Source organism: Protomyctophum parallelum, assembly GCF_964188405.1.
Source record: "Protomyctophum parallelum genome assembly, chromosome: 2".
NCBI lineage: Eukaryota > Metazoa > Chordata > Actinopteri > Myctophiformes > Myctophidae > Protomyctophum > Protomyctophum parallelum.
In genome coordinates this window covers 19,302,741-19,325,034 of record NC_139699.1, presented here as the reverse complement: position 1 = coordinate 19,325,034, position 22,294 = coordinate 19,302,741, and the positions used below count along the sequence as shown (strand labels likewise).

At 42.9% G+C, this 22,294-nt stretch overlaps 1 protein-coding gene across 1 annotated transcript in view; it reads right to left on the bottom strand.

Moving 5' to 3' along the window:
• Positions 1–11,528: 11,528 nt before the first annotated feature.
• The window catches only part of LOC310855129 (cadherin-8-like), a gene marked incomplete at both ends in the record, with an annotated part of 201,425 nt that continues 190,659 nt past the window's right edge, over positions 11,529–22,294 (bottom strand). The window contains 4 exons of the mRNA XM_083760020.1: positions 11,529–12,049; positions 13,373–13,624; positions 21,089–21,206; positions 22,071–22,192. Coding sequence (XP_083616146.1) covers positions 11,529–12,049; positions 13,373–13,624; positions 21,089–21,206; positions 22,071–22,192 — 1,013 coding nt within the window. The remainder of the gene's footprint in view (positions 12,050–13,372; positions 13,625–21,088; positions 21,207–22,070; positions 22,193–22,294) is intronic.

The following is a 22,294-nucleotide window of genomic DNA, read 5'->3' as shown; positions in this document are numbered from 1 at the left end:
GTTCTTGAAAGTAAAGACTTGAGTCGGGTTTGAACTCACCATCTCCCGATCATGTGGGAGCGTTCTAACACACTGAGCCAGTGGTTCCAGTCAATTCACACTGCTTTTTTGTTTGTTTTGTTCTTCTGAAATTGGTCTTGAAAGTAAAGACTTGAGTGGGGTTTGAACTCACCATCTCCCGATCATGTTGCAGCATTCTAACACACTGAGCCACTGGTTGCAGACAATTCACATTTATTTTTTGTTTGTTTTGTTCTTCTGAAATTGGTCAAGAAAGTAAAGACTTGAGTGGGGTTTGAACTCACCATCTCCCGATCATGTGGCAGCGTTCTAACACACTGAGCAACTGGTTCCAGACAATTCACACTGCTTTTTTGTTGGTTTTCTTCTCGTGCAATTGATCTTGAAAGTAAATACTTAAGTGGGGTTTGAACTCACCATCTGCCGATCATGTGGCAGCCTTCTAACACACTGAGCCAGTGGTTCCAGACAATTTAAACTGCTTTTTTGTTTCGTTTGTTCTTCTGAAATTGGTCTTGAAAGTAAAGACTTGAGGGGGGTTTGAACTCACCATATCCCGATCATGTGGCAGCGTACTAACACACTGAGCCACTGGCTCCAGACAATTCACACTGCTTTTGTGTTTGTTTTGTTCTTCTGAAATCGGTCTTGAAAGTAAACACTTGAGTCGGGTTTGAACTCACCATCTCCTGATCATGTGGCAGCGTTCTAACACACCGAGCCAGTGGTTCCAGACAATTCAAACTGCTTTTTTGTTTGTTTTGTTCTTCTGAAATTGGTCTTAAAAGTAAATACTTGAGTGGGGTTTGAACTCACCATCTCCTGATCATGTGGCAGCGTTCTAACACACTGAGCGAGTGGTTCCAGACAATTCACACTGCTTTTTTGTTTGTTTTGTTCTTCTGTAAATCAGTCTTGAAAGTAAAGACTCTTGAGTGGGGCTTGAACTCACCATCTCCCGATTAAAATGCATTACATTTCCACTCGCCCCTATAAATATAAAGCAAGATGGCTGCCGTCAAGTCATTCCATTGGCCAGTTAATGAAGCCGGGATCTTCCCCAGCTTCCGTCAATGGTCAGTTAATGAAGTCTGGAGCGTCGTGAATGGTGGGTTAGTGAAGCCTCCTCCTGTGATTTGTCAGTTAATGAAGCTTGAAGCCTCGTGAATGGTTAGTTAATGAAGCCTCCTTACAGTCTTGCAGGGGCTATTTCGGCTTGCAAGTGTCACATCCAGAATACATTTTTTAATTGATTGTTAGTTCTTAAACAAATAAACTCATACAGTTTTCCCCCAGTGAGATCAGCCTGGGAGTTTTTCTGTACCTTATTGACCTGCTGAAAACCGGTTCCACTTGTACACTATCAAAGTCACTAACTTAATACTATCAACATCTATCTATTCTATAGACAGGGCTGCACATAAGCGCATGCATCGTCAAAATTAAAAATGCGCTGTCAATCAAGCGCCGGGAAGCGCTTCTGCGTACCAACAGCTGGGGCCGCCTAGAATGATTACTATGACCAGAATACTAGTAAATTCTGTGGCGAGAGCATTTTCCACCGACTGCCACAAAGGGCATGCTTTGGATGCTTTGCACTCTTCCATTTGCCCCTGTGCTTGTGTTTGTTTTCCAGGTGCTGGAGCAGCATGGTTGCTTGTGTGTGATGCCGCCTCACAGCCTAGGCACCGGCCACCGACTTTTTACGGGTACTAAGGTTTTAGTTCTGACATAGTGGAATGGGAAGAGTTTAAAGCATTGCGGACTGGCACTGCTGCTGCCCAACATGAACACTGTGTCTCGACATACTGTCCCTTATTATCGTAAAGTCGGGTAGTGTACACTGTTTATTTTTGCACAGAGGAGCCATGTGTGTGTCTGACTACGTCGCCTCAGCTAAAAACTAAAGGGAAGCCTGATGTATGCTTCGCTGTACGATGTGTCGCATGTTAAATATAGCTGATCTGCAAGCTCACAACGTGTCGCAACACGTTGTGTGCTAGTAGATCGGTTATTTAAATACAAAATAAAAAATATATCTAAATATTGCTTTGATGCTCATATTATCCATAGTAAGTATTAAGTTGTTTTTATTAGAATATGCATTCCATAGGGCTGGACCACACATGGACCTAGATTTTAGCAAATTTAGATTTTTTAAATAATGGGATGAATCTACAACCATAGGGCTAAATCTACTGTTGCAATACCCTCCATTGACTCCCCACTCATCCAATGATTATCGTTTTGCTATAAGTTATTCATCCCTCTTTTATCCATCCGGCGTGACGGGTCGCCGCATTTTAGGAGCACCAAGAAACTCCTCCAGGTGCTCCTCTGAGTACTAGACCAAATAAGTTGTGTGCAGCCCTGTCTATAGACCCTCTACAACAGTGGTTCCCAAACCTTTTCTTGTCAAGGACCCCAAAATTTACACTTTATTAGCCCGTGGAACCTAACTCTAACCCTAACCCGGCTATAATCCATGGTCAAAAATGATGAAAAACGAGAATTAAAAAAAATAAAAATACAAATACATTCCACTTCTGTCCATGGTGTCGGAGTGTGTCGGAGTGAAAAACGGCATGCTACAGTACCCTAACCCTAACCCTTGATCGTAGGAGGTAGTAATGTAGGACTCTACAGATCGAGTGCTATCCAGTCATAAAGTTTGAACACTTGAAGAAACTACTACAGAAAACTGGAATGAACAATCGACAGCAGGGGACAACAGAAACCGGATGGAAGACAATGAGGGCGGATACAAGTGTGGCCTACATGGGTCACATATAATTCGCCCAGCTGGTACCCACTTTAGGCCCAATCAGATCCCATTTCAAACCCATATAGGCAAACACAGGTGGCGCACACATGGTTCTGAAATAAAATGGCCCATTTGGATACCACCTAAGACCCAGTTATAAACCCACGTAAGCCCATATGGGCTAACACGGGTGGGCCCTTTGTGAAAACTGGGTGCACGGCCCACTTGGAACCCATGCCCATAGCCCATGTCAAAACCCAAGTGGGGCCCAGATGGACATGTTAAATGGACATGATATAGTCCAGTACCTGCCTGTAGACCCTATCGCAATTTGGTGTTGGGGGAATTTCTCACTTGAACTGAGTCAATGGGTCCCTAGACATGAAAGATCAATGAGGTGCTTGTCCGCCATAGTGCCACGAATGGCGCAATGGCCACATCAAAAATGGCCGCCATCGGCTATGATGAAAATCCAACCTTTTTGTTTTTTAGTGTTTAAGCACATGTAATACATTCATTTTGACTAATTGTGGTGTGTGGAATTCATTTCTGATATTGTTTTGATGATTTGGGGTGATTTTGACCTTGAAAGGTCATAGTCAAGGTCATTTTGCTATTCCACAGACCTTGGCCATAACTTGTCCATTTTTAGGAGTAAGAACAGGAACAATTAGTCTATTTCAACTAAATCTGACTCTTAAAATTAATTTCTGATATTGTTTTGACCATTAGGGATCATCCTGTCATTGAATTATTGATGTTAATGTCATTTTTCAATAATTCGATTATGATTCTTTAGTCGCTTTTACTATATATTTTCATGATTTGTTTTCTTTACATAAACAAAATACATGGGCATGAGAAAAACAACAACAGCACCATATGTGCTGTGTGAATAAGCCCATTGTACAAAAGACTCTGTCCATGGCCCAAATGAGCCAATTCATTGCTATGGCAACCCCATAGTGGAGGTAAGTCAATATATCATAAGAATCGTTCACTTGATGGTACAAGCACCAAATTTGGTACACAAGTGCTTCAGAACCTACTCTCTCAGAAAAGTACGTTGTCCACTTGAAAAAACTAAATGGCCACCATTTTTCAAGATGGCCGCCAAATGAAAAGGGCCTTTTGTGGCAGTTCTGGACAACCGTGGGTCCGACCAACTCGAGACCGGGCACTGCACTCCCTGTGTGTGTGTGGAACGTGTGTGTCGAATTCGGTGAAGTCAGTGGGGCAAACGGTTCTCGGGTTACATGGATTACAGATGTACAGACACACACAGACTTGAATATATGTCAATGGGCAATGCCCATTGGGTTTTTTTTTAGATGATGGGTAAGAAGAGAGAGATGTGATGTCAGGTGGTGTGGGCTAAGAAGTGGTCAGGGCTAAGATAAAGTATATGAGATGTACAGTAAGTGCAAAGAGAGATGGTGAGGGAGGGAGAAAATTATTTGTACCAATTGACCAAACAGTAGACAGTAGTGTAACAGGTTAAGGTGAGTATAGAGATGGAAATGTTCTAGCAAGTGAAGCCAGTGTATTGAGAATATGGGACATATGTGTCAGGAGTTATTTGCCGTACGGTTGGAAACGGTGGCACTGATGAAAAGGAGGCACAGCTGGAGGTGGCAGAATTAAGGATGCTATGCTTCTCATTAGGAGTGAAAAGGAAGGACTTGATCAGAAATGACTAAATTAGAGGATCAGCCCAGGTTAGAAGGTTTGGGGATAAAGCAAGAGAGGTGAGGTTGAGATGGTTTAGACATGTGAAAAGGAGGGATGAGGGTACATTGGGAGAAGGATGCTGAAGATGTAGCTGCCAGGTAAGAGGATGGCCAAAGACGAGGTTTAAGGATGCTGTGAGAGATGACATGAAGGTGGCAGGTCACAGAGGAAGATGTAGAAAACAAAACCAAAAGGGGTCCTCCCCTTTTCCCTGTGTGTGCACACACACACACACACACACACACACACACACACACACACACACACACACACACACACACACACACACACACGGTACTCTACAGTACACTACAGTATGTTACAGTACAGTATGGTAAAGTACAGTAACGTGCGGTACGGCATGGTACAGTATGATACCATAAGGTATGGTACAGTACAGTATGATGCCGTACAGTACAGTAAGGTACAGTATGATACCATACAGTAAGGTACAGTATGGTACAGTATGGTACCATGCAGTACGGTACAGTACAGTACAGTATTGTACAGTATGATACCATACAGTAAGGTACAGTATGGTACCATGCAGTACGGTACAGTACAGTACAGTACAGTATTGTACAGTATGATACCATACAGTAAGGTACGGTACGGTATGGTATCATACTGTACCTTACTGTACTGTACGGCATCATACTGTACTGTACCATACCTTATGGTATCATACTGTACCATGCCGTACCGCACGTTACTGTACTTTACCATACTGTACTGTAACATACTGTAGTGTACTGTACAGTACCGTGTGTGTGTGTGTGTGTGCACGCACAGGGAAAAGGGGAGGACCCCTTTTGGTTTTGTTTTCTACATCTTCCTCTGTGACCTGCCACCTTCATGTCATCTCTCACAGCATCCTTAAACCTCGTCTTTGGCCATCCTCTTACCTGGCAGCTACATCTTCAGCATCCTTCTCCCAATGTACCCTCATCCCTCCTTTTCACATGTCTAAACCATCTCAACCTCACCTCTCTTGCTTTATCCCCAAACCTTCTAACCTGGGCTGATCCTCTAATTTAGTCATTTCTGATCAAGTCCTTCCTTTTCACTCCTAATGAGAAGCATAGCATCCTTAATTCTGCCACCTCCAGCTGTGCCTCCTTTTCATCAGTGCCACCGTTTCCAACCGTACGGCAAATAACTCCTGACACATATGTCCCATATTCTCAATACACTGGCTTCACTTGCTAGAACATTTCCATCTCTATACTCACCTTAACCTGTTACACTACTGTCTACTGTTTGGTCAATTGGTACAAATAAATTTCTCCCTCCCTCACCATCTCTCTTTGCACTTACTGTACATCTCATATACTTTATCTTAGCCCTGACCACTTCTTAGCCCACACCACCTGACATCACATCTCTCTCTTCTTACCCATCATCTAAAAAAAACCCCAATGGGCATTGCCCATTGACATATATTCAAGTCTGTGTGTGTCTGTACATCTGTAATACCATGTAACCCGAGAACCGTTTGCCCCACTGACTTCACCGAATTCGACACACACGTTCCACACACACACAGGGAGTGCAGTGCCCGGTCTCGAGTTGGTCGGACCCACGGTTGTCCAGAACTGCCACAAAAGGCCCTTTTCATTTGGCGGCCATCTTGAAAAATGGTGGCCATTTAGTTTTTTCAAGTGGACAACGTACTTTTCTGAGAGAGTAGGTTCTGAAGCACTTGTGTACCAAATGTGGTGCTTGTACCATCAAGTGAACGATTCTTATGATATATTGACTTACCTCCACTATGGGGTTGCCATAGCAATGAATTGGCTCATTTGGGCCATGGACAGAGTCTTTTGTACAATGGGCTTATTCACACAGCACATATGGTGCTGTTGTTGTTTTTCTCATGCCCATGTATTTTGTTTATGTAAAGAAAACAAATCATGAAAATATATAGTAAAAGCGACTAAAGAATCATAATCGAATTATTGAAAAATGACATTAACATCAATAATTCAATGACAGGATGATCCCTAATGGTCAAAACAATATCAGAAATTAATTTTAAGAGTCAGATTTAGTTGAAATAGACTAATTGTTCCTGTTCTTACTCCTAAAAATGGACAAGTTATGGCCAAGGTCTGTGGAATAGCAAAATGACCTTGACTATGACCTTTCAAGGTCAAAATCACCCCAAATCATCAAAACAATATCAGAAATGAATTCCACACACCACAATTAGTCAAAATGAATGTATTACATGTGCTTAAACACTAAAAAACAAAAAGGTTGGATTTTCATCATAGCCGATGGCGGCCATTTTTGATGTGGCCATTGCGCCATTCGTGGCACTATGGCGGACAAGCACCTCATTGATCTTTCATGTCTAGGGACCCATTGACTCAGTTCAAGTGAGAAATTCCCCCAACACCAAATTGCGATAGGGTCTACAGGCAGGTACTGGACTAATATGGACACCAGATGGACATGATAAATCGGGAACAAGATAAAATATTAACTTAAATAAAATAAAATAATAAAAAATACTACTGTAGCCTATAATATTTGTATACATTTTCCGTACCATTGCTGTCATGGCTTTGTCACTGTTATAGACTGGGTCCATATTGAGATCAGTTATTATTAAAACAATTCCAATCTTTTCTTAACAAACAAATTTATTTTCCTATTTTAACTAAAAGCAAAAATAAAAAAGGTTTTCACATTTAGATGACAATGCAGGGCAAAAGTATAGCTTCAGTTGTTTTGATTGTTTTTTTTTACCTCTGCATAGGGACTTACAATGTTACATTACTCTCTGTTGCATTTTTTGGACGAGCAAAGAGGGGAAGACGTCAACTCTGTATGCACATATAATTCAGTAGCGCTTAATTGTTTTTAAGGATTTAGGCTACACATGATCTAGCCTGCAGGGTAGCATTCCTTTTCAGGTTTATGATCTGGTCGGGAGCGCATGAAATCGTTACGTCATGTTGTACTCATTGTTTTGTAGTCATCAGGGCGGGAACCTTCAATCTGGAACTTCCCTTTCCCTCAAACCGGAATACCTTCCCAATAAAAGCACTACGCCGCATCAAGGATGTTATTGGGAAGGTATTATTATTCCGGCTTGAAGGAAAAGGCCAGCTCACTGGCCTTGTGGTTAGAGTGTCCGCCCTGAGACTGGGAGGTCGGGGTTCAATACCTGGCCGGGTTATACCAAAGACTCTAAAAAGGGGACCCATTGCCTCCCTGCTTGACACTCAGCATCAAGGGTTGGATTGGGGGGTAAATTCCTGCGACATACTAGTGTCATGTCCAGGGGGTGTACTTGTACATCAAGCTGCCTCACACTACAGAAACAGGAGATAGGCTCCTGCCCTATGGGGGCTCGGCAAGGCTACTTACTTACTTACTTGAAGGAAAAGGATGTTCTGGTTTAGAGGGATCCGCCCTGATGACTACAAAACAATGAACATGACGTAACAATATCATGTGCTCCCGACCGGATCACAATTCGCAATTTAGTAACCCATGACCAGGCTTTCCTCCACGTTGGATAAAAAAATAGCACATCTACACGCATGTAGATCGGCTGTTTTCGACAAAGACATTTGGTGTGGACAGGGGGAAAAACTACAGACACCTAGTAGACATACTGACTAGTCCATAGGTTGGCACGGTGTTAATATCAAGCTAATATCAATATCAAGCTTTTTACGACAGCTAATGTCCTGCTCTCATTGGCACGAAGAAAGCACACTCATTCGGCGATATTTATAAAAATATATTTCACAAAGTAGGAAACAATACAGGGTATCTTTGATTACAGTAACAGGGAGTAAATAATTAAACATACACATTTATAAGCATTAAAGCACAGTAGAAAATATGATCTGCATGTAGGACTATTTCATTATTATATATCGTTTAGTCTACTGAGAACTGCCATAATACTGTATCGGTACAAATCGAGAGTAATGCACGCAGCTGAAGTGTCGTTGAAGAACTCTGGTCCATGTGCAAGGGCTAACGTGCAGAGACAAAACCTACGCACCACCTCATTGAAAGCTAATGACGTTAGCAGTAACTCTATATACACTTTATGTTTTGTTTTTTTTGTCTATATCATACAGTGTAAGCACAATACACACATGGTTCCATATTAGTATATCCTCAGGTTTCATGGGCTAAACATGTTCTCTAGATCAGTGGTCCCCAAACCTGTTTCACGTCAAGGACCCCCAAATGTACACAAATTAGCCCGCGGACCCCCATTTGAAAAGATATGCCAGGGACCCCCAAAGAGATCATTTTTACGGCTCTAGCAGTGATTCTCAACCATTTTAATGACCCTCAGTTTGATATGCAGTATAGGCTACGGACCCCTATTGAATGGCATTTCTATCTCTGGGACCCCAATTTGTATTGTAAAATCAATGTTGATTTAACTCTGAGAGTTAGAGACCCATAAGGGCCTATTTGGTTCCAAACTATCATTTAGCTGGGGACCCTGTGGAACTGCCTCAAGGACCCCTGGGGGGGGGGGTTGGGAACCACTGTTCTAGATGGAACCTTCTGCAGAGGGTTGGATATTCACGCACAACTCATGGTAAAACATTCCAGCTAATTGTGCTCAAACGGTCACATTTTTACAAGTATTACTTGTAACTCAGGATAACACAATGATTTTTTACATTTTACACACGATAGGTATGTGTCGAGAAGGTCCCTTGAGCCCGTTTCGTTACATCAGCTGATATACATTACAGTGCCCGACGGCTCTCTTATTTTTTTTTGCTAACATCTAAGCTATATCAATAACCGCAATAACTGCATCGGGACATTTGGCTGTCTGAAAGAACGCCTAATTTATGCTCTGTCGTCGTACGACAGTCAGGGACGTGCACACATAGACATCAAAAGGGGCTTCAGCCCCTGCCCTTTTACTCGTCTGTAAAACAACTGCCCTTTCCAGACCACGAATGCAGCGTTTACTATGGTGGAAGAAATGCAAAATGACACTCCTTTCCATGCCATATACCGGAATGCAGCATTCAGGAGAATTCCTTTGAATGTGAACACAGTATTTTTGCGTTGAACAAATTTGTTTTGAAATCCATGTCGTTACACACCTCATTTCCAGCTAAAGAGTGCCGGGTTTGCACCCCGAAAATAGCTGATCTACAAGCTCTCAACACGTCGCTGTGCGACATGTTGTGAGCTTGTAGATCTGCTATTTTCGCATTTTTTTCTCCAAAAGTGCCCTTTTACGACACTCTCTGCACGTCCCTGACGACGGTGTCATGCTCCGGAAGCGGAGTAGCCTCGGTCCCAGCCTTACTCCTCTGTGAGGAGAAAGGCCTGGTGGTCACTGGCTATAAAGCCTGGTGGTCACTGCCTATAAGGCAGAGACGGTATCGGTCCCAGCCTTACTCCTCTGCGAGAAGAAAGGCCTGGTGGTCACTGCCTATAAGGCAGAGACGGTATCGGCGGAAGTGTCGGGCCGGAACATCCGTCAGATGTATTTCATCCAGACACTGTACGTTTTCGACCAATCACAATACACTTGTTTCATTCACGGAGAATGTAAACTGATTTGTTAAGCGTCAATGTCATTTCCTTGAGCAGTACTTCCGCCAAAATCCCCAATTATTTTTTTTGGGGGGCGGGGGGCCCCGCAAAAAAAGAAAAGAAGATACCCTCTACAGCGTAGGTTTTGCCCAGCGTGTACAGTAAGTATTAATATTTGCAGCGCATAACACCGTCGTACAATGGCGTCTAAACCGGCTGTAGCACTCCAGTGGTTTTTGAAAAAATAAAATAAAAATAACATCTGATTGTGATAGGATCTAAACACTCACTTCAAAGCGTCGGCACGAAATAAATGCTATAAGAACAGATATACAAAAACTCAGAACAGTAATGAAGAATCAACACGTTTTGTCGTCAAAAAACATTTGAGTACAATTGTATTTAATGTTTGCTTCTGTAAAAAGAAGGCCTCAGAGTTTCTACATGTCCCCCTCCCTCTCTCCATTATTTGTCTTTGCTTCAGTCTTTTTTATAAGCTAATAACACTTGCGATCCACATCTGTAGCGTGTAAATACAAAGAGTTGTATAAAGCATCTGGGCTCAGATAGTCTAGAAATGTGGCCACCCGGGTACATATCAAATGATAACAAACTCCCCTTAAAGCCAATATTCATATTGGTTTTGTCTTTTTGCTTGTTTTCAAATTATACATACAGTACATTCATTGTTATCATCTAGAACAGTATAATTTCCATGGGACACCCATCACTCTGAGAGTGTACAGTTGGAACCCAATGAACCTGTAAGTGTCCATTTGGTTCTATTTGTATACACTCTGAGTTACAGACATGTAAGGGCCACTCAAGGAACCCTGAGGGTCCCCAGACTACCAACCACTGAAGTAGACCTATATACGTCTACTTCAGACATTTTCTTTTCGTTTCAGATCGCCGATTTTGGCCGGGTGGCTCGTGGATATGAAACAAGAGTCCCTGTGCACCTACTGCAGTCCATTTCTTCCACGGTGTCCAAGCAGGCCTCAAAAAAAGGAAAAAAAGAAATCATCCATCTCTCTTTTTCATCAAGGCAACTACCAGTAATTCCCAGGATGTGTTTATGCCTCTGGCAGTCACAGCAAATGACAAAACACCCAAAAATACCGCTAGACACTCCACGGACGGATTCTAAAGTTATACACTTCCACAAGAATCATAGATCTTCCTAATAAAGACATTGTTAAGTTTGGCTCAGCAATTACAATGCGTTTGACATAGTGGATGACGAACCGCTAAAACCTCACTCTAAGAACGATACAAAAAGGTGACCCCTTTGTTATTAACTTTTTTTTGTCTCTTTTCTCTTTAAACAGCTGTTTCTAAAAGCCAGCAAACCCCCTATAGCGTTTCTTTTAATACACAAGTATGTGGACGAAAAAAGAAAAAAGAAAACGAACAAAACAAAAAGTGTGTCTCTTTTTTTGTTTTATGTTCACTACGGGAACATAGGTCAAGTCTCTCTGTCGCTCTCCCCCACCGAGTACAGCTCCCCGAGTCTCCTGAAGCGCGGGCCCCACTCCCTGAGGTAGTCATAGTTCTGGTCCGAGTCCGACGAGGACGTCGTCTCCAGCGAGCTGAGAGAGCCGGCGATGGAGCCGCGGCCCTCGTAGCCGTAGATCTGGATGGAGTCGTACGGCGGCGCCGTGGGGTCGTTGTCCGCCTCGTGCAGCCGTACGTTGATGAACTCGTCCACGTCCACGCCGTTGGGGCCGCCGCTGCCCGAGTGCTGGCCGCCGCCGCAGCCGCCCGCCCGTGGCATGAACTGCAGGTCGGGCTTGATGTCCTTGCGTGGCAGGTAGCCGCTCACGCCGTCAGGGTTCTGCAGTGTGGCGATGTCGAAGGCCTCCGTGTCCTCCTCGCCGCCGCCCTCGTCGTCGTAGCGGATGATGTTCTCGCGCACGTCCTCGTCGTCCTTGATGATGAGCGGCTCGTTCTTGTGCCGCCGCAGCGTGACGAACAGCACCACGATGACTGTCGGGGGGGGGGAAGACATTTCAGGGGTTATTCTCACACATTTTGATGTCAAGGAAACTCTCAAATTGATACAAGCCCAAACCACACCAATGGGTCGCCATGCAACCAAACATTTGCGAGTAGACGCATGTAGTCGCAAGCAACCATTGAATTGAACCAATTGAATCACTTGGGTCGACTTGCGTCGACATGCGTCTACATGGGTCTATTCGCAACAGGATCACACTGCTGGGAGACGAATGCTGAAACCGTTCTGTTGTTCTGTTGCATTGGTGTGGTTTGGGCTTTGCACTGTGAACCAGCTCAGTGGCCTTAGAGTGTCCGCCCTGAGACTGGGATGCCGGGGGTTCGATCCCTGGCCGGGTCATAATCATATATACCAAAGACTCTGAAAAATGCCTCCCTGCTCGGCACATGGCCCATGGGCCCCATGGCTCGGCAAGGCTTACTTACACTGTAGACCCCCAAGATAAGATATATGAACATATAGTCAAAATGTTCGAAAATAGCCCTATTTCCAGGGGGTCATGTTTCATCAGTTCAGTATGAACCCCATCTTAAAACACCAATGCTCAACCCTTTCTTTCACCTGAAATCACTGAACTATAACAGACACTGGATCATTTCTATAATTTCTCAGAATGGCAGAATGGAGCATTCATGTGCATTCAATCTTTGTTTTAGTTGAAGTCTTTCCGAGGTACTGTGCAGAAAACACAACTAACAAGTTATGACAACCTCAACAGCATACCGTATACGTTTCCAGTATGAGGAATTGTGAACTGATTTGCCTCCTATATGACTTTATTATTTATTAATCTCATTTGCAGGCAAAACAAAGTATTAAAACAGTATTAAAACAAAAAGATATACAGACATACTGAATGATTTATAGCTGAGATAGGAAATATCTTAAAAACACATCTGCAAAGGGGACATTACAAGATTAAAAGTTGTTATTGTCAACATTGGACATTATAGCCTAAATATATTTTTCATATCCAATACGCTACAAAATGTAGCTGTAACTTTTTTATCTGTAAAAAAATGACTGTTATATTAAACCTGCATCCTGAGGCATTCACTCAAAGTATTTGACTGACTGACGGACGGATAGGCGTAACGAGGTAGTGATGTGCAGGGATTAGGAATAAAGTACCCAAAAAGTGAAACAAAAGGGTTTTCGGGTCTTGCTTGTCTCTCTGGCCTTTGGATTGCCAGCATCATACATATATGACTGCAAAAAGTGTTGAATCATCCGGTTTGATGGTATAATGCTTATGATTCACGTTGTGTGAATTGGATGGAAAAACGCCTTACCTAAAAGCAGAATAATGCAGGCAAGGATAGCAATGAGGGCTCCCATGCTGAGGCCGATGGGCAGAACATAGGCCTCCACGTTGCAGGATTGCACCATGCCGTCCTTGCTGCAGCCGCACACGCGGATGGTGAGTGTGTTGGTGCTGCTCATCGGAGGGTTCCCGTTGTCAGTCACGATGATTGGCAGGAAGTACATCTCCTGCTTCTGTCGGCGGAAGGAGTCATGCTTGGCGAGCACGCTGATGGAGTTGTCTGGAATATATAGGAGAGAGTAAACACGTGCACACAGGCACGCAACGCAATGCACACATGCACGCACGCACGCGCACACACACACAGCTGCTGATCGCATAATCCACAGGGTTCCATTTGCACAAAGAAAACAGAGGGTTGGGATATTTTTTTAACCACATTTCTGTATAACCTATAAAATGTACAGCACTGCAGTTAATTCCCAAACAGTGGGTCACCTTCATTTTATGTTTCCTACATTTAGTTTGGATTTTTTTTGTTTCAAAACCTTTAAAAAACATTCCCAAAAAAATGCACAGATTTTAAGCTTCATCGATTATTTCCAGTAATTTCATGAAGACACCAAAGAAACATCTGATAAATTCCTTATTAGTAAAACAAAATGTTAAAAGTAGTGAAAATTGCTGATTTAAGCTCACAAAGCGGCGCGAAGCGACACGTTGTGAGCTTGTAGATCTGCTATTTTCACTAGTTTGGGTCCCGGGAAAACGTCCATTTTGTCTTTTGGGTCACCGACTAAAAGGTTTGGGAACCACTGACGCACTGTAGTGAAATTAGGCGATCTACGGTATTACAAGCTCACAACGCATCACGCCATGAAACACCGTGACCGTGAAGATAAAAAAATCACACCTGTGTGAACTGAGTAGTGCAACTCCCCCCCACCCCCCCTCTCTCTCATTAGCAGGCAACAGTGCAGCACTATCTCTCTCTCCGTTTCTGGCACAACAGTGCCACTTTTGCCCCTACTGGTACTCATAGTCACATAGGTTAACACGGACATTGATGTTCCTTGGAGTGGTTGCACCACTCAAAAAATTCTTAAAATACCATGGTTAATGTTAAGTTAACATTAACCATGGTATTTTAAGCAAATTAGGTGGTTAACATTGTTAACCACCTAATTTTTCACCATCTACCATCATTTATATTTTAGCCTGGATGGCTTGGTTCCAGCTGGCTTAAAACAATTTATATAAACATTTTCTGAAATCTCTGTGGGGGAAAAGTGAATGGGCTTTCGATTTGGGGCACCACACAATGGAAACTAGCGATTCTATACAAAATGTGTACATCTGCCATTTTCACACAAATTTGGAAAATAATCTGCCCATATAATAACATGCCCAAAAATAGGGATGCCAGTTTGAGAGTGCTCAATGTTAAAACAATCCAGACAAAAGGTAACGAGGTTGGGCGATAACATTGTTACTTCATATTCCAACGGTCTTCGATGTTCTATTCATCGCACAAGCTGCATAAAAAGCTGGAAATGTGTATTGTATTAATAGAGCGTGACATTATCCTTGTGATCCAGCGCTGCCATTGGGTTAAGTCAGCAGGGGATCCCGCTGCTGGCTGTGTGTGTGCTATTCTGAGTCTCTCTATACGATGGCGGCTGAGAGACATAAAACATCTATTTACAAGTCCTTTTACTGCATGTTTTCAGTACAGCACGGAGCAGAGTACATGCAGTGAACTACAGACGTTAGGATAGCAGGTTGTGATGTTTCCCAAAGCACTGTGCGCTGTGGTACAGAACTGAAAGCATATGTTCCCGTCAATTGCGGCACGAGCACTGCAAACAATCCCCCTCCCACACACACACACACACACACACACACACCAAAAACGCTCAGGCCTTTGATTAGCTTTGCGCAGTCGACGCAAACGTTATCCTCTTCATACCGTACATCACCTGATCCATTTTCACTTCTCACATCAATGGATCGCACTCAAGTAGAGAGCCAAAAGGTTAGACCGTCATCAGAAAGAGCTGTACGTTTCTTTTTTTTTCATGACAGACCAGCGGGAGCGATTTCTTTTGGGAATGTTTGGAGTTGTTTGATAAAGTGAGGCAGGGTGTGTGTGTGTGTGTGTGTGTGTGTGTGTGTGGGGTGGGGGGGGGGGGGGGAGCTAGCCTGCTAATGAGCAGACAGCTTCACAGAGAATGTCATCAAAGAGCAGCTGGCACCTCTCTGGGTCGACATGTGCCATCCTCTGAGCCACTGTTGCATGCAGCGACGTCCCCTTTCATTTCCTCTACTTTTCAAAAATGGGAGAGATAGAAAACAGGGGAACGCGCGTTCCTCCGCAGGCGCTCCACAGATTGGAGCGTTACTTATGGGAAAAGGGAAACACGCCGAAACCGATATTCCCTGGTCGAAAGCGTATAAAATGTTTAGGAAACTAGCACACAAAGGTAATCGGTCAGAAGAAGATGGGTTTGATGGAGGAGGGGGGGGGGTGGGGGGGGGGGGGGGGGGTTTGGGGGCACTAGCCCCTCCTATAAACAGCTATAGTGTAGATTCTGTCTGAACACAAACATTAAATGCCATTGACAATGAATGGAGATTTTACGTCATATGTGTCTGAGCAAATCGGCTGTCGGTAGGCCTATATATGTCGGTATGTCGGTGGTAACCGTTGGCCAATAGGGGACCACTATTTTTGGGGACATAACTAAGGTATGTTTCAAGGTTGGAATAAGGTCAATAATTTATTAGGGCGCCCCTGTGTGTGTGTGTGTGTGTGTGTGTGTGTGTGCGTGTGTGTGTGCGTGTGTGTGTGTGTGTGTCCACCCCCGTCCATCAACAACCCCCTAGCCTCTTCACCACACAATCCCAGCAATTAGTCCCATCAACTGAAACAAAAGCAGCATGGCTGCAGTCTCATCAGTGGAGTGTCTCCCGCAGCTGCTGTCCATTCAGATAGAAATAGTCCCTGGAGTGCGGACTTCGTTTCTCTGAGCTGCTAAACACAGGCAAACACGGTGGACAGGGTGGGCTTGACGTGGCTGTGAGTGAACACACAGTCAAACTCCTCCCGAGTGTTCATTTAATGCTGAGAATGTACAAATGTGAACCACGCAGACCTGCAAATTGAAGCAAAATATGCCACGCGAGGCCGCGGTTTACCGTGGACAGCTATGGGACATGGTGGCACGTCGTGGAGCTGCCACATGCACTCCCCCAGCTGTAAAATGACGGAAAACCATGGCCTCGCGTGGCTTATTGCTTTTATAGAACGGTTATGCATGTACCACACATGCAGGCAACACTGAAAATCATATAAAAAAGAGAAGTCTGCACACTGTTTTGAATGCTCCCAGAAATGTGTGATTTATTAAGCTATAGGTTCATCGGGTACATATAAGACCATTGGGTGGAAACATTGTAATAAATCACTCTTTCTGGGAGCATTCAAATCACTGTGGAGATTTTTTCTTTATTTATTTTTTTGCTCATTAGTTATTCATTTATTTGAATCCTACACCTGTTGAAATCATTAGTGGGTGTGCGTGCATTTCCTTGGACAACATGCAAATCCTATCCCAAACCGTTTTTCAATGTAGGCTAATTATAATTCAGTTTTTTTCCACACACAGTTTAAATTAACAGTCTGGATTTTGCTGTGTACAATTCTGCTCAGGAATCCAGTAAGTTATCAAGTCTCTGCTGACATGGCCATCTGATCCTGGGTAAAACTACTTGATTTCGGAGAGAAAGAAACGCCCCATTTTACAATCTCAGTTCACGCTTGGGAATCTAACAGCACATCAGTATTAAGAAACATTAAATAAAACATGAAACCACATCCATTTTCTGTTTAAATATACATTAAATGTATCTGGAAAGTGCCACTTTATATTCCTGCAATCCATTGGGGACATTAATCAACCAACAACCCACAAATCAATCAACCAACCGGTCAGTCAATCGGTCGGTTCGATCAGCAAATTACAAATAATTTGCTTAGAACACAACCCATCTCAGAGCTCATTCCAAACAATAGTCTGTCCATCTGAAATGTGATCAAATTGCAGAGGTCATCGCCATGTTGGCTTGTGGTGGACATTTTTATCTACATAAATATTTTTGCCACGGACATACAAAATGAGTGGACAATAATATTATCAAAAACACATAAATATATAGCCCTGAATAGCAGGTATGTAACTCTGAGAGTGTTCAAAAGGAACCAAACGGACTCCTATGGTCCATTTGGGTTCAATTTGTACACTCTCAGAGTTAAGGGGGTCTTTGCAAAATAAAACATTTGAGAACCAATATAGTACTAGTTGGACTCCTAATGTGCCATAGTGTCATAATAAATACTTGTCATACAACATATTCTGAAGAAAACCTGGAGATTGACATACAGTAATTGGGTCTTTTGATCAAAATAAGAACATCATAATGGTGCTGAAAAAGATAAAATCACAAACTTGACCAAGTCTTTGCCACGGACACATTATTTTGTCCATGTACGGACATATTGGTGACCCCTGATCAAATGTAATGTATTTATAGAACCCATCGTTGTACAAATTAATTTATTTACCTTTTTTATTTTTTATTTTTTTAATCTAAACTAATTTTGTTGTACTTTGGACAAGTCATTGCATGAAATGAATGCATATCTATGCAGCATAATTATGCATCATTAGCGGTAACCTCATGAAAAAAAACCTGGGATCTATAGCCTATCATGCGTGCTGTCTCTATTTAATTTTATTTATTTATTTCATTTTTTATTTATTTTTGCTTTCATGTGTACTTCTGTCCTGCACCTTGGGATTGTATTATTTTTGATGGACGGTACATGTTTTGTGAACATTCCTGCATGCTTGTTGTTGTTGTGTTTAATAGCTCCTGTGGCCCTTCATTATGATACAAGTATGATACAAGATAACTGCCTGCCTGTTCATTGTGTTAAATTTAGGTAAAAAAGGATCATAAAAAAATGGAAAAACCCGTCCTTGACTATGCTGCTAACATAACTTTTCTTTACTTGTATGTTTCCTTGCATCGCAGGGTTTAATTCGGGATGAACAAAAGAAGACACACTTCATGTACTGTTTTCTTTTAGCTGTCGTATGTTAGTCAACCAGAAACAGCTGCTATAGCTTGGCTATGTCTGATAGCCTACAAGCCCTACAGCCTCTTATCAAAGCAGAAGGCTGGTGCCAAACATACTGTATGAAAACTAGTTTGACAATATATAACATCAAGGGTGAGTTACAAAGGCCTATTAACAAACGCATCAGGACCATCTGCCATTATCTGCCACTCCTATAGGTCCTATAGTATAGGACACTGGTCCCAAACTTTTTCATGTCAAGGACCCACACATTGACACTAATTAGCCCACGGACCCCATTAGAAATGATATGCCAGAGACTCCCATAAGAGAATATTTTTATATACATCCTCTACTTCAACAACAATTCCCATAATGCTTTGGTGCACTGCTCCTCCTTGTGGACGGGGGAGGGCTGTCTTACTGAGAGACAACATGTAGTCCATGAGGAAGTAATTAAGTGAGCTCAGTGTCCATGACATCAGAGACACTGGGGCTCACTGCTACAATCTAAAATGTCTAAAATCACATATTACACACATAATGACCCCCCAGGAAAGTGTTCTAAATCTTCTAAACGTCATTAACATATTATATTATTTTTTTGAAAAAAGTTGAAGTGAAGTGTGAAGTTGAAGTGTCCCTTTAACACTAAGGATTTATGTTGTGTAGATTGGTGTTCCAGTGAGCGAGACATGCATATCAAACCGGGTGTCCATGAACATTATACAACAGGTCGTTTTTAATTCGAGGAAGCAATCTGATTGGTTGAAACAGCCTTCTAGCCGTGGTTCACACGAGCACAACTCACACAAAGAATTCAGCTGCTCTGTTTTCCCAGAGCGCAGCAAACTCGGTGGCTAGGCTAGCTAGAACATTGAAAAGGTTGTCCAGTGAGGAGTTCACCCTACACACATTGGTCTGCAATGCGTATATCTAATGTGCGGCTGAGCATAGACATGATAACGCCCTGCCTGCTTCTGATTGGCCTACCGACGCTGCCCGTCTCGACTGTCCACTGAGGTGGATATAGCTATATGCTGGATAGTCTGATCTCTGCTGCGAGGTGGTGGAAAATAACACAAGTATACAGTATCTTTATGACACAAGAGAACTAACTGCCTGTAACTTGTACGTTTCTTTTGTTTACAGAAGAGGCAAACTAACAGGCTGTCATTCTCTTGTATTATTTTCCCATGCACGGAGTAACCTCGTATCTCGGAGGGCAGTCGAGACGGGCAGTACGGTATAGGCCAATCAGAGGCAGGCAGGGCGTTACCATACGTATGCTCAGTCGCACATTATATATATACGCCTCTGCAACACTACCCATGGGAAACCATAAGGACAGTGCTGGGAAAAGTACTCAGAATGTTTTACTTAAGTATAAATACTGCAATGTAGAACTATATCTGTTACTACTATCTGTTACAAGTATCCGTCCAGAATTCAAAATGTACTTGAGTGAAAGTACAAAAGTATACTTGGCATCAGTAGTACTCACTATAATGCAGAATGTCCAATTTCAAGTTTACAAATTGTGAGCTTGTAGATCGGCTATTTTCAAAATGTATATAGGGCTGTAGTTTTTAATGTAGGTTTTGTAATAATAAAAGTAACTAGTAACATATATGTACTATTTGCCGAAGATGTAGTGGAGTAGAAGTAAAATTATTGGAAATTGGAAATGCTCAAGTAAAGAACAAACACCTCAAAATTGTACTTAAGTACAGTACTTAAGTAAATGTACTTTACTTTCCAATTTTCAGACTCGCAACGTGTGAACGAGACTGATGCGCAAGCCACAGACCACGCACCTCTCTCTGGTCAGGGATTAGACACTTATTAGAAGCCTTTATATACTTTGCTTATATGCTGCCTTCATCTCCAAAGATATCACATTATCACCTCCCTGCATCAGGTGACCTGTGGGAATAATGGCTCACCTCAGGTACACCATGCACACCATTATTTCTTTGAAGAATGGTGGCCACAGGATTATTATTTTTTCTTTTCTTTTTTGTCATTCTTTCCAGGCACAGCTAGGTTCTGCAGACGATAATGAAACTTATTTGGCAAAATGGGAACCTCAAGACAGCAGCAATAAATATGTTGCAAGACCAATGTTGCTTCTTTTGATGTTTTTTTTTTCTTTTTGTTCCCTTTTGTTTTGTCCTTGTGGATAATTCTTTTTACCAAAATAAATAACCTTTTGCTATGTTACAATTTTCGCCTCCATGCTCAAAATCTGAGTCATACCAGATTAAAAGTGATGAGAATGGAAAACCACTGGAGACATGTGGAGAAACTTACTTCACTCACATCACCACGCAAGAACATTCGTAGCAAAAGTATAGAGACTGCACATTTGATAGCTCCTAGGTTATCTTTTTATGAGGTTATACACCGCCTGCACGGTTTGCCTTCATGGTAACCTCATAAAAAGATAAACTGGGATCATGCGTGCGGTCTCACATTTTTATATTTTTTCTCTTTTTTGCTTGCATGTGTACTTCTGGCCTCCTGCACCTGGGATTTTATTATTTTTTATGTATGGTACAAGTTTTGTGAATATTCCTGCATGCTTGTTGTATTTCTTACCTTGGTTGTGTTTAATAGTGAAGTTGGGATTGTTGAGCATCTCTGGCACCAGGCGGTAGTCAAAATAGTGGCCCTGAATTGGGTCATCCTTGTCCACGGCGCTGATGGTTTGGATCACCTATGTGGGGAAACAGAGCAAAAACATAAAGACAATACAGTACAGAGCCATTAAGACCCAGACAAGCAATTCATTACTTTGATGGGCTGTCTGCACTGCAACATCGGCAGCGCCCACGCCACGATGAAATATAGGCCCTGTTCATTTGTGGAGTTTGAGATTATTATCAATGAGGTCCTGTCGAGTTTGGCACACTTTCGGGTTCCCGCTTCTATCTATTTATCTGTCATCACAGGTCGTATCACGCTGTACGTCTTTGTGATTGATTGGAAATTAGAACCAGACCCTCCGGGGAGTGTGCGTGTGTGTGTATGTGCGTGCGTGTGTGTTTGTGTGTGTGTGTGTGTGTGTGTGGGGGGGGGGGGGTACATGCCATGCACCTCTGTTTCATTCCTTTCTTTTCGCCCAGTAAAAGTCCTCCCCATCGCACGCAGCACTCCCTCTGAATGAGAGCGATTGATGGGAAGGGAGAATGCTAAGTACTTGTCCAGGGCTTTTTGGCTGGGGGAAGCATTCTGCCATCTGGAGGGAGACATGAAAGACAGTCTGTGAATTATGATCTGCGCTGATCAATCCTGACTGCTCCCATTTCCCCCAACCGCCGCTCCACGCACGCTGTGTCAAGGTATAGCAAGCGATGCGGAGGGGAAAAAAAGAGAGGACCCCCCCCCAGCTCAACCACCACTCCCCCCGGTTTCTCTGTGAAATAAATAGCCTATAATTCACTGTGGCCGGTCATTACGGGGGAGGAGGAGAGAGAGAAAGAGAGAGAGAGAGAGAGAGAGAGAGAGAGAGAGAGAGAGAAGAAAGGGGAAGCGGGGAGACGGCAGGCGTTGATGGATGTGTCCCTTTCTTTTCCCTTACCTGACCAGGTTTTCCATTTTCACACAGGAAGGCCTCGTATTCAGTGGCAAACTCGGGGGCGTTGTCATTGATGTCCATTACTCTGATGGCCACGACCGCCCTTGATATCTGACTGTGGTTTCCTGATGAACAGAGACATATAGCCAGAGACAGACAGATAGACAAATAGACAGATGAATAGAGAGACAGGGCAGGCAGGCAGACAGACAGATTAGAAATCAGAT